The sequence below is a fragment of the Gopherus flavomarginatus genome, chromosome 3 (assembly GCF_025201925.1).
Source record: "Gopherus flavomarginatus isolate rGopFla2 chromosome 3, rGopFla2.mat.asm, whole genome shotgun sequence".
NCBI lineage: Eukaryota > Metazoa > Chordata > Testudines > Testudinidae > Gopherus > Gopherus flavomarginatus.
In genome coordinates, this window is record NC_066619.1 from 202,583,086 (window position 1) to 202,596,581 (window position 13,496).

General features: G+C 38.8%; 1 protein-coding gene across 5 annotated transcripts in view; it reads left to right on the forward strand.

The window, feature by feature from the left end:
* Nucleotides 1–13,496, forward strand: part of MND1 (meiotic nuclear divisions 1) — a 74,495-nt gene that overhangs the window by 29,655 nt on the left and 31,344 nt on the right. For 4 of the 5 annotated variants that reach the window (XM_050946688.1, XM_050946690.1, XM_050946689.1 and 1 more), the window contains exons 5-6: nucleotides 5,659–5,733; nucleotides 7,745–7,859. In XM_050946688.1, coding sequence (XP_050802645.1) covers nucleotides 5,659–5,733; nucleotides 7,745–7,859 — 190 coding nt within the window. Of the gene's footprint in view, nucleotides 1–5,658; nucleotides 5,734–7,744; nucleotides 7,860–12,202; nucleotides 12,781–13,496 lie in introns of all 5 variants that reach the window. The other variant, XR_007773463.1, reaches the window with a different exon arrangement.

A 13,496-nucleotide genomic window follows, 5' to 3' on the forward strand; every position in this document is an offset into this window, starting at 1 on the left:
GGTCCAGATTCCATCCCTTCTTTCATGCTGCTCAGCAGGCTTGGAACAACTGCCCAATTAATGTATTTCAAGTTTCTCCTTTTCCTTTCCATTTCAGAAACTTCTTTAAGAACCTATTTTTTGACATTATGTGGTATATAATAAACATGTCCCATCCTTTGTCTGTCCTTCCCTGAAACTGTTTTTTCTGTATCCAGTGTGTCATTATGGGACCTGTTCCTACTTGGGTTCAGTTTAGTTATTGTGCGTGTTATGTACCGCAGTGCCACTTTATGAATGATGATAATGCCTTTGGTATCAGTGATCTCTGGAGAGCAGAGCAAAACTGCTATCTGGTACACTTTCTATCACTGATACACACTGCTTCTGTTGTGAGTTTCCTGGCAGTGAAATTAGCAAGCAAACTTATATCTTAAGTATCTGTACCCTGCTGTAATCAGCAAGTGTGTGATTGGAACTATATGTGGCTAAGAGAAATAATTGTTATCAACAGGCCTTTGAGTCTGCAGCTCAGTGTAACTCTGAGTAGTACAGCAGAAACCAATTCAGTATAGTGACTTGGCTTACAGACTTTTATCTACTTTATAAATAGGCTTATTGCTTTAGTTAATAATACATCTCTACCCTGATATAACTTGACCCAATATAACATGAATTCGGATATAATGCGGTAAAGCAGTGCTTCGGAGGGGAGGGCAGATCAAGGCAAATTCAATATAATGCGGTTTCACCTATAACGCGGTAAGATTTTTTGGCTCCCGAGGAGAGTGTTATATTGGGGTAGAGGTGTAGTTGGAGAGTGCTGTTTTTGTAGTGTTGTATGCACTTTGTTTTAGTGCAAGGATTATGATTTTTAACTTAATGGGTTTATTTTTAATGTTTTATTAGATGAATTTCACTAGATTCCACTCTGTTCTGTATATCTATATTTTGTTAGACTGCTTTCTAGCTTCAACTGATGAGTCACTCTTGCATATAATTGCTGATCAGAACAAAATATAGTGTAATAAATGCTGTAAAATTACCCTCTTCTCCATACCTTCTGAGATCCAGTTTATCTTATCTCTTCGGTGATGAGCAAAGTTTCTGTAATATAGAAAGGAGAGTGTTTTGTATAAGAAACTGCATGTATAAAAAAAATTGGTCTGCTTTTTGTTCAAACTAAAAAGCATACCAGTGCTAACCTCTGGACTGAGACAAAGCATGAAGAATTTAAACCCAGAAGGAATTAATTTGACTAAATTATGAGCATCTGAAAAAGGGATGTTGGATGGTTGTTGGAACTTGGTAACTATCATGTGCACTATCTCCACCTGCTGTGGTAGTTATGTTGTGTTACCATCTTTGGTTAGGTTTCTTGACTAAAAGAAAACCAACTATGATAATATTTCTTTTAAAGACCAAAATGATACCAGTGTAACAGCTGAAAAATACTCTTGGTGGTTGGCATATGGGACCTTTGGTTTGATTCCCGTCCAGTATACATACTGGGGTCTATGTTTGTATGACTTATGGCAGATTTATAGCTGTTTTAATGTGATAGGCAGGTTACATGGTTGGAGAGATATTAGTGGTTAGCGGGGTTGAGAATTTGGGCTCTAGAAGGAAGATATCGAAGAAAAAAATTCACTGTTGCTCTGAAAAATGAGAGATCAGCACTTTAAGATAATGCATATATTGTTCAAACTAAACTAGATTTCAGGAAGGTTTCGGTCTTTGGCTGCACTATAAGGAAGAGCAAGGGGTGTGAAACTGTGAAAACTACTGTTCTTGTGCAGGGGGGATGTATAAATGTTCCTCTTCAAAGCATATATCAATTGACTCAATGGAATCCTAGCAATGACCTTTATACAATATATTGTAAATCTTCACTGTCCATTTATTTTTTTATCCTTTATTACAAACTGAACTGGAAGGTAGACAATAGTACTTCTTCCAAAGTGCTGAACAAACATGATGTAATTGGTCACCCCAACACTCCCTGCAAGGCCGGGATTAATGTTGCTTTATCAAACTTTTAATTGAATATATTGAGATGCTTAAGGCACTAGCCCAGTGGCCAGTCACAGTAATGAGGATATTTCTGTGGTTCCTCCCCCCCCCGCCCCAAAAAAAGGTGTGTACTAAACTCAGGTTAGCTAATTTGGGTTAAAATAGCAGTGAAGACATGTCAACTCATGTCATCAGTTCGAGTTCAACCCTAGGCTTTCCTTTGTTTCCCAAACTTTAACAACCTGTGAACCCCTTTCACTAAAATGTCAAGTCTCGCGAACCCCCTCCTAAAAAGGAATTTCCAGGGATTTTCTCCTTTACCTGAATATAAATTATAAAAGCAGTGATCTTGAAAATATAAAATTTGTTTTTATGACAATCTTATTACACACTATTTATTATTAATTATTATTTATCATTACAGTATTTTTATTACATTATGAAAATGGCAACACTCTTCCAAGATCTCACTTTTGTAGCTTATATCACTTTGAATAAGCCTGTTATAAGACAAGTCTCCTATGTTTCATCAAGAAATATCAGATATGAAACAACATGAAGGTATTTAAGAAGCCAACTCAAAGAATTCCTCGTACACAAGCATTCAGGTCTTGAGCAGTCCAGGCAAACAATGCATGTTACAACAAAGCTTAAACTTGTTCTTCATAATAATTTTAAAAACAAGACTAGCTGCCTATTTAATTTTAAAAACATCAAAAAAAATCCTCCTCCCTTTCCATTTCTTATAAGGAGTCTTGAAGTTTAAATCTCCTCAGTGTGACAAATATGCTTGCTTTGATCTGCTTAGCTCTTGGAAGTCCAGGTGCTCTGTGCTGCTGGCCCCGTGCTGTCTGTGGGGTCCCTAGGGACAGCTCTGTCTGCCATTAGAAATTTTTGTCTAGAGAACCCCTCATAACATTTCTCAAACCCCAGTTTGGGAACCACTGCTTTAGACTTTACCTCAAGCTGCCAGTGTGAGGTAAAGACTGAGTTGCTGTATCATTGCTGCTATTTTTAATCCAAGTTACCTAACCTCTAGTTAAGAATACATTTTTTTTTGCAGGGTAGATATATCCTGAGTGTGCTGACAGTACATGTTCATAGATTCTAAGGCCGGTGGTCTGAACAACTGTATAACTCAGGCTATAGAACTTCCTCAAAATAATTTGAACTAGAGCATATTTTTTTGAATATTGGTTTAAAAATGGCCAGTGATGGGGAATCACTTGGCAGTCCTTAGTAAACTGTTCCAGTTATTCATTACCCTTACTGATAAAAATGTTACATCTTTTTTTCCATCTGAATTTGTTTGTCTTCCATTTCCAGCCATTGGGTCTTGTTATATCTTTGTCTGCTAGACTGAAGAGCACATTATTAAATATTTGTTACTCTTGTGGATACTTATAGACTCTGTTCAAATCACCCCATAACCATCTTTGGGTTAAACTAAACAGATTAAGCTCCTTGAAGATCGTTCTTATGGCTGTTTTCTGAACCCTCTTCAATTTATCAACATCTTTCTTGAATTGTGGACATCAGAACAGACCAGCAATTGCACCAGTGCCAAATACAGAGGTAAAATAACCTCCCGGCTCCTATTTACTACTACCCTGTTTATGTATCCATGGATCACAGTAGCCCTTTTGGCTCCAGTGGTTGCACTGGGATAACTTATTCAACTGATTACCACCCTGACCCCCCCAAGTCATTTTCAGAATCCCTGCTTCCCAAGATAGTCCCTTATCCTGTAAGTATGGTCTACATTCTTTGTTCCTAGATGTATGATTTTTTATATTTGGCTTTATTGAAATACAAAATATTTGCTTGCACCAAATTTACCAGGCTATCCAGATTGCTCTGTGTCAGTGACCTGTCCTGTTAATTATTTGCAACTCCTCCAACTTTTTGTCATCTGCAAATATTATCAATTGATTTAATTTTTTCCCCAGATTATTGATAAAAATATTAAGTAGCAAAGGGCTAAGAATTGATCCCTGTGGGACCTCACTAGAAACATATTATCTGATGATGATTCCTCACTGTCAAATAGCCAAATTTTAATTAAAAAATCTCCTCCTTATTGTCTTTACTGCTGGTGGCCATAGATTTCTCCCTGTATCCTTTTGTTTACCTTACCCATTTCTTACAATTTCTAGCTTCTTATAGTTGTTATATAATTTATTTTTCTTGTTGCTTTCACTGCTCCTCTAAGACAGCTGTTTTTCTAACCAATGTGGCCGCCTTTCTCAATTGTGGCTTTTTGGACACTTAGCAAAATGTTCTTAATATTCCCAATTATAATTCATATTTTTCTATTTACATTTTTCCACCTGATTTGGTTCATAATTGTTTTCAGTTTTGAGAAATTGGCAGTTTTATAGCTCTGTGTGTGTTTAGGGGAGGAGGAGGTGCGAGCGCACTGTGTAGTTGTAGCTGTGTTTGTCCCAGGGTACCGGAGAGATGAGGTGAGTGAGGTAATATCTTTTATTGGACCAGCTTCTGTTGGTAAGAGAGACAAGCTTTGAAGCCACACAGAGCTCTTCTTCAGAGTGTGTGTGTAAGTACTTATTTGGACTTAATACTGTTCGCACATGACAAATTTGATCAAGTCATGATCACTTGTACCTAAGCTAGCACCAAATTTTAGTTTGAGGTCTCCTATAGAATTCTTCCATGTTGTATTCAACACTTCTTAAATTAGCAAATTGTCATCTGTAATTTCTAGAAATTCTGAGGACGTTTTAGTATTGGCAGCCTGAGCCCTCCAGCATATGTGACTCAGACTGAAGTCCCTGCATGATCATGCAGCCTTTTTTCATAAACAGTATAGATAAGTGCTTCAGGGGCTGGTCATCCTGTTCCCTAATGTGATTTGGTGGACTGTAGCAGACACCAACAAGTACCCCATTATGTGCTTTTGCTATTAGGACATTGATCCATAAGCACTGAAAATAATTTTCTTCCAGGTCTTCACTGAGCTTGTGGTTATTTTCACTGACAGCAGTGAGGGAGTAGTTGGACTTAATTCACCCAAAATTTATATGCCTTACTTGTTAGTGTAACCTCTATATAAATTGATCACTGTTAATGGGAGTGGGGGAATCTTCCATTCTTTCAGAGCGTGATTACAGTTGCTCAGTATATTGGTAAATCTTGTACAGAATAGGAAGTAATATTTGAAAGTGAATGCTATATAAATAAGTGAGTAATTGTGCAGCTTCCCACACGCGTACAGGCAGATGGCTCCAGCTGTAGCATCATCAATGCAATTTAGCAGAACAGGGGAACAGGATTTTGGGCTTACTACAAACCAGGTGGTTGGGGCAGTGTACAGGACTTACCAGACTTTGGGAAGGTTCATAGACACCAGGTGGATCTGTCAAAATGTGCACATATTAGTCATTGCTCGCATGGAGTAGGGATGCAGTAGGGGGAGAGGTAACAGCAGCATTATGTTTCTATATCATGAAACCTCTTATACCAAGGTTGGCTTCTTGGTTTTGATATGAAACAGGGCTGTTGTTGGTGATGGATTGAGGTAGCAGAATGATGTGCCATGAAGGGAAAAACTCAATATATACACCTGGTCTATGAAGATGTTTATAAAATCCAACCTTTAAATACCTAATAAAATATGTTGATTGGATTCTGTTTTTCCTTCCTCAGTTGGCTGAAAGTAGTCAGAAGAAAGAGAGGTTACAGCAAAGCATTGAGAAATCAAAAATCGGACGCCAAGAGACTGTAAGTTTTTGTTCATTTTTTCATTGACGAATCTGTGAGGATGTACAATCTGTAGATGTTAACATGTTACAGTTTTATATAAAATCATTGAAAATCTTAACAGAATGGAAAAATATCAGACTTGCTGATGCATAGCTGATTTTGATCTGTGGTGACTAGCAGGTGGGTGTTTCACAGGGTGAGAAATTTTGTGTTTGCTTGAGAGCTGCTCTTTGTAAACCTGGATCAGACTGAAAACAAAACAAACTAACCCCCAAACTAAACTAATCATAGGTACGTGCTGAAATGCCCAGATACTGCTGAATATGAACCCAGCTATCTGTGAATTTAGGTGGTTGTTTAAAATTTGGATCTTGATTTTAATCTGGCTAAATGTAACAAAGATCCTTTCTGTGTTGAAACTGTTGAAAGAGCACAGTCAAACGAAACTTAAAACATGCCACTTCATAGGCATGTTAGGTGGAAATGTCTTTCATACAGTATCCTAAACAGCATTGGGGCAGGTAACTCTAGATTCTTACTGATCAGTAGTATGTTTGAAGTAGATGATGTTCTTTGGAGGGACAGTATAGATCTGAAATATTTGAATTAGTTTTTGTACTTTGGAGATTGCTGCTGCCCTAAAATGATGTGAAACAGAGGTAAGGTTTTTGTTATGGAAAAAATAAGTCCATTAAAAAAACTGTCAAGAGAACATTAGTATTGCACAATCAAGTATCTAGGTATCAGAAAATGTGAAAGTTAAGGATTAATGTGTTATGATACAATCTTGACTTACATGACTGCATACTAGTTCTCAAATAACATCATACATTTTTTCTACACCCTACAATACATGTGTATAACTTTGTAATAGATTTTTGTTACTCTCACTAAGTGGTCTACTGTATGGTACCGTTAGTGACATTATAATTTTATGTCAAGTCTCTTCTTTAAAATGGACTGTATTTTTCATTTTATTATTATTCATTCAGTACTCTGAGTAATCAATTACTGTAGTGAGAAAGAGACTCTCTCAAAGAGATGCTATATCCACACACGTTAAAGCAGTGGTTCTCAAACTTTTGTACTAGTGACTCCTTTCACATAGCAAGCCTCTCTATGCAACTCCCCCCTTATCAATTAAACACTTTTAAAAATATATTTAACACCATTATAAATGCTGGAGGTAAAGTGGGGTTTGGGGTGGAGGCTGACAGCCCACGAACCCTCATGTAATAACCTCATGACCCCCTGAGAGGTCCCATCTCCCAGTTTGAGAACCCCTGCATTAAAGTGTTTAGAATGGAAGAGTGTGGCTCTTCTAATATTATGTGTTTTTAATTCTAGCTGAAAGTTAAAATATCTTTCTCATTTACACTAGTCTCAACTACCATAATAAAGTTCAAGTTCAAGTCACAGAGTATTACATTTAATTCACTATATTTATATTTCTGCCTCACAAGTTAATCTAAACTGGAAACTGACTGTTTCACTGTTGGTATACATGTGCTGGCATGTTTTTGGTTGTTAAATAGTTATCAAGATTACTTATAATAGTGTGTTTACAGTACAGTAAGGGCTCAGTGAAAGCAGTCAGGTACACTAAAGAAACAATTGCTAGTTATTGATTATGAATATCATAATGTGTATAGGTAGTGTGGTGAGGATCTGAGATGTGGTCCCAATCCTTATTTACCCATGTATATAACTAGGAACAAATAACAGTTTGATTACTTAGAATAATTTTGATTTGTTTAACCACTTTGCCTTGATCTTGCATTCATTATGCACTGAAGACCCACTTTGAAACAGGGCATTTTGAATGTGCATAAAGTGCAGGATTGGTTTGCCTACCTTAAAATAGTAGGAAATGGAGCACCCAACAGTCTATCTGATAGTTTTGGAGAGTAAAATGATATTTGCATTTTGCATAAATGTGGTAGTGGTGGTAGTAGTAGTAGTAGTAGTATAATCACTGCCTATTTAATTTTATTTCCTGTTGGTTTTTCCCAAAATGCTCTGAACCCAGACAGAACGTGCTGCCCTAACAAAGGAACTTGCTGCTCTCCGGCAGAAAAAAGAGCACCTAACGGCAGAAATAGAGAAATACAAAGAATGTGATCCAGATGTTGTTGAAGAAATCCGTAAGTTGTATATTGTGTAGCTTTAATGTGTTAAAATTTCAGAGAAGGAAAAATGATGCTTTTCAACAGCTCATAACTCAGGCACAGCTGAATGGATTTTCATATGGGCACAAAAGGCAGACTTCCCTCTGCCAAATTTCAAGTTGCTGCTGCAAACCAAAGAGTTGTAAAAGCTCTACAAATTCTTCTGACATTTTATTTTATAATCAAGAGTGTTAAATAACCTAAACACATTGTTACTGGCTTTACTGGTTAACTGAAGTCTTGTTCTGTGAGTGAAATAAGCAGATGTCACTGAACATATATAGGGAACAGACCAATTTGGTAAGCAGGTGTCATTTTTAGGTACTCATTTCTGAGTATAATTGCACATGAATGCACTAGTTTTTAATATTTGAAAAACTGGGTGAAGATTATAGATCACAAGTAATTGCAGTTTTTGTTGGCACACTCAGCAGAGAAGTCAAGTTTGAACAAATAGAGAAATTCTTCACAGAAGTGGAGAACCTTAAACTAATGCGGTCTGATTTTTTGTACACATTCAGGGGCTAGAGAACGTTTCACGTCTGCTCCAGTCAGTCTGGAGTAGAAACTAATGTGACAAATACTGTGAATCTGAGAGTATAGATGCATACATGGTATTTACACTTCAGACAAATTCAAACAAGTCAAAGTGATATTAATCCTCTCTGAGAACTTGTATCTTTGCCAAGTTTATTTTAAAATGAAGCTGTTTTAATTAACTAAGCAAAAAAACAGTTTTAAAAGCTTGAACGCATGTTTTCTTCCACACTGATATATCCAATGACTGGCTAACTATATTTTGTTCCAGCTTTAGAGCAGGAAAAAAAACCAAAAACCGTTTTTCTTTTTGTTCTGAGAGAAGGAAGGAGAATTTTAATCCTGTAAGGAATATCTTTACAAAAATTGTTAGAGCAATTGAAAACAAGGGTTTATAATGGAATGGGTCATTCAGACTTTTAGGTACAGATCTTGCAATCATCTTGTCCATGGGATTCAACACATGCATTTCAAAAGATTCAGCACAGGATAGGGATTAACCTTCATGGGTCCAGTTCCAGGATCAGGTGTTTAACTAGCACCTGCAACACTCTCTGTTTCAACCCTGAATAATTGCACTTGCCCTGGTATTTAACTGTTTTTGGACAGGAAGGGGAAGGATCATTAGTTTTTTGGTTTTAAATTACTGTTATATTTTAAGAGGAAAAAAATGTTGGAGGGGAGGGATGGAAGAGGAAGATGGGGAATGAAATTAGCGTAAGTAGGTTAGTGCCTAAGCTGGTAAATCTTCATAACAATCTTGTGGAGCTGATATAATGGTTAGGTGAACGTGATCGGTTTTATGATGTGGGCAAATGGCTACAGGTGACTAAATGGGGAGCATAACAATTTGCAGTCACTTCTCAGTCACAGAATAAGCAGCAGTTCACTTGGTGGTGTCTTAAAAAGATTACGTGGAAGCAGCATTTACCAGAAAAAAGCTAAGGAAATGAGAGATGATGTTTGAGACTACTTTGAGAGAGAGACTAGTTGCATCACTTGTACTGTCCCACTGTTAAACAAAGGAATGGAACAACCTTGGTTACTTGGCTTTCCACTAAACAGCTCACTCAGCTCTTTGATGCAGATATTGTTGACTGTTGTTTAAAGGTGATCTGCAAAGGAAAATATAAAATATTGGTTTTGTGCCCTTTTTGCTGTTTCATGTTGTATAAAATAGACCTGGAAATATATTTTGGATTTTTAAATTCTTCCTTCTGCTTTTACATTAAAATATCAGGATTTTTCAAGTCTCTTCTTCCCATAGAAAATGTGTCAACAGTCTCATGTATATTAAGAGCTTTGTCATGTCTTCACTATAGCTAGATGTGCTATAATTATGGCGTTGTCTGGATGAGGGAAATTTATTGTTACATACCAGGGCAAACCCATAATGTGGGCACACTGTGCTGTGCAGCTTACACCAGTGAAGTACCAGGACAGATTATATTGATGCAAGTCCTGTCTTGCATGTGGTGGATTGATGTAATTTCTCCCTCCCTCCTTTGTAGATCAACTTTACTTGAATGATCAGGATATTAGATTTGTGACACCCCAAAATGTAGGGATACGGAAGAACTTTGAGGCTCTATGGAAGTTTCTAAATACAGTATAGCAGAACAAAAGTCTTGATGTTCCCCTTGACTAGTGTCATGGCTGCAAAGTACACGTGGGAGGGAGCAGGTAACATCAAATGCAGGTAACTTACGAAAATATTGAGGGACAAATACATATTAGATGCAATAATTTAATACAAATATTGATGGTCTCTGAGGGCAGTAAGGAATTGCCTATGTGGGGAGATGATGTGCCTGAGACTTCACAACTGTAGGTATGTCTATACCGTGATTAGCCTGTGCCAGCTGACTCTGCCTCGTGGTTCTCGGGCTAAGGGGCTGTTTAATTGTGGTGTAGAAGTTCGGACTGGAGCCTGGGCTCTAGAGTCCTGAGAGGTGGGATGGTCTCAGAGCTTGAGCTGCAGCTTGAGCCCAAAAATCTACAGCCTGTTAGCCTGAGTTAGTTGGCGCAAGCCAGACATGGATTTTTAATTGCAGTGTAGACATATCATGAGTGAATTTTTTTGTTTTTGTTTTTGGAGTCCATTGAACTCAAGGGAAATACTCCCACTGACTTCAGTGTTCACTGATCATACCCTAAGCCAGTGTGGTTACTTTCTCCTTGTTAGGGGGACTATTTCCTGTTTGCATTAGCTCTTGTCTGCTTGGGCAATAGAAGAGGTGTAGCTTTGGCTATAAGAGTTATGAGACCAAGAATTAAGGAGTGGGATTTTAAGAAAAAATATCTTTAAAGCTAAGTGTGTGTGTGTGTGTGTGTGTGTGCGCGCGCACGGGTGCATGCTTGAGTGCTCATGCACAATGTGGTATGTGTGAGTACATGACACTGTACATTGCGTGTTATGTGTGGGTTGTAGAAATTTTTTGTTACCGGTCCTGACAAAACATGAGACATTTTTCAAAGACACATTACATATGTACTGATGAGACTTGACAGTCTAACCTTTTCATAAAGGACATAGGGAGCATGTACTAATGGACTTTTTTTTTTTTTTTAAATTAGGCTGACAAAGCTCCTAGACACTTTAAAAAATACACTCCTAGAGAGAGGGATTAGCTTCCCAATAATTTAGTATGTGCTACTGTGTCTCACTATAGAGACAGAGGTGGAACTATTGTATGCATTTGCACAGGGGTTATTTTCAGGCATAAGTTCTTCATTTTTTGAGAAAGCAATGCTAATATAATTCATATACATGGTGGTTTGAACTGTCGATGGCTTGCACTATGTCTTGCTCCATGTCTTTCAAAACCATTCTAACATGCAGTGGATCTTAAGCTAGGAGTTGTGACTCCCAGGTGAATTTCCTAGTAATTGCAAAATTTTCTACAGTATCTAGACTCAAACATTTCTAGCCCTTGTTGTGAAGATAGCATTCTCAATGTAAATAGCTACAGTAAATAAGATATTTAATGCACAATTTAAATGACAAATCAAATGTGTACATTGAATCCAGTTATGGTGTAGTGAACTTTAAAAGTATTACAGCATATTTGATATTTTGGCTGAAACAGTGCAAAGAATTCTGGTAAAGCAGAGCATTGGGGTCATGGGTCATGTTCTGCACTCTGAATATGATGGAAGCTTCTTATGAGCATCCATTTCTTCCCCAATACTATCAAACAATTAGATTTTTCTTTCTTCAGCGTTTGATAGAGTCTGCTGATAGTTTTGTGGACTCCAACTTGCATAGGCATTCACTTAAGAGCTGTTGTCCTGCTTTCTGTTTCATGATCACTGCCTCTTCCATTAACTTTTTTGATCTCCCTCTCATTGCTATAAATAGTCCCTGATGGCAAAATGCAGAACCTTGTCCAAGACCACTTTCAGTGTTGATCTATGGATGAGTCAGCAGTAATTGCTAGGCAATCAAGGCCTGGTCTACATTAAGAGTTTAGGTCGAATTTAGCAGCGTTAAATTGAATTAACCCTGCACCCGTCCACACAACGAAGTCATTTACTTCGACATAAAGGGCTCTTAAAATCGATTTCTGTACTCCTTCCCGACGAGGGGAGTAGCACTGAAATCGACATCGCCAGGTTGAATGTGGGGTAGTGTGGATGCAATTCGATGGTATTGGCCTCCGGGAGCTATACCACAGTGCACCATTGTGACTGCTCTGGACAGCAATCTGAACTCGGATGCATTGGCCAGGTAGACAGGAAAAGCCCCGCAAACTTTTGAATTTCATTTCCTGTTTGCGCAGCCTGGAGAGCTGATCAGCATAGGTGACCATGCAGAGCTCATCAGCACAGGTAACCATGCAGTCCGAGAATCGAAAAAGAGCTCCAGCATGGACTATATGGGAGGTACTGGATCTGATTGCTGTATGGGGAGGCAATTCCGTGCTAGCAGAACTACGTTCCAAAAGATGAAATGCCAAAACATTTGAAAAAAAATCTCTGAGGGCATGATGGAGTGAGGCCACAATAGGGACTCAATACAGTGCTGTGTGAAAGTTAAGGAGCTCAGACAAGACTACCAGAAATCCAAAGAAGCAAACGGACGCTCTGGGGCAGAGCCAAAGATATGCCGCTTTTACGCTGAGCTGCATGCAATTCTAGAAGGGGCCGCTCCCACCCTTGACCGTGGACTCTGAGGAGGAGGTATTCACAGCCATGCCTGAGGATTTTGTGGACGGGGAAGATGAGGAGGAGGAGGACGAGCTTGAGGAGAGTACACAGCACACCGTTGTCCCCAACAGCCAGAATCTTTTTCTCACTCTGACTGAAATACCCTCCCAAGCGGGTATCCCTGACCATGAAGCCGGAGAAGGGAGCTCTGGTGAGTGTACCTTTGTAAATATAAAACATGGTTTAAAAGCAAGTGTTTTTTAAAGATTAATTTGCCCTGAGGACTTGGGATGCATTCACGGCCAGTACAGCTACTGGAAAAGTCTGTTAACGTGTCTGAGGATGGAGCAGAAATCCTCCAGGGACATCTCCATGAAGCTGTCCTGGAGGTACTCCAAAAGCCTTTGCAGAAGGTTTCTGGGCAGGGCAGCCTTATTCCGTCCTCCATGGTAGGACACTTTACCACACCATGCTATTAGCAAGTAATCTGGTATCATTGCATGACAAAGCTTGAAAGCGATGGTCCCGGTGTTTGCTGGCATTCAAGCAACATCCGTTCTTTATCTCGCTGTTTATCCTCAGGAGAGTGATATCGTTCATGGTAACCTGGTTGAAATACGGGAATTTAATTAAGGAGACATTCAGAGGTGGCCATTTCTATTGGGCTGTTTGCCTGTGGCTCAAAAGAAATCCTCCCTGCAGTTAGCCAAGCAGTCGGGGGGGGGGGGGCGGGCATTGGCGCTGAGCTGTTCGCGTTTGGCTAGCAGGGATCTTCCTTGATAACAGCCATGTGGGGAGGGGAGGGGTAAAGCGATCATACCAGAGAATTGGATGGGTGGGGGGGTGGTTTCGTTTGGTTTCTGCTGCTGCACGTTAACATGAAAACTGCAGCACTCAATGGGCTTTGCTTGGTATGGGAAAGGAGGG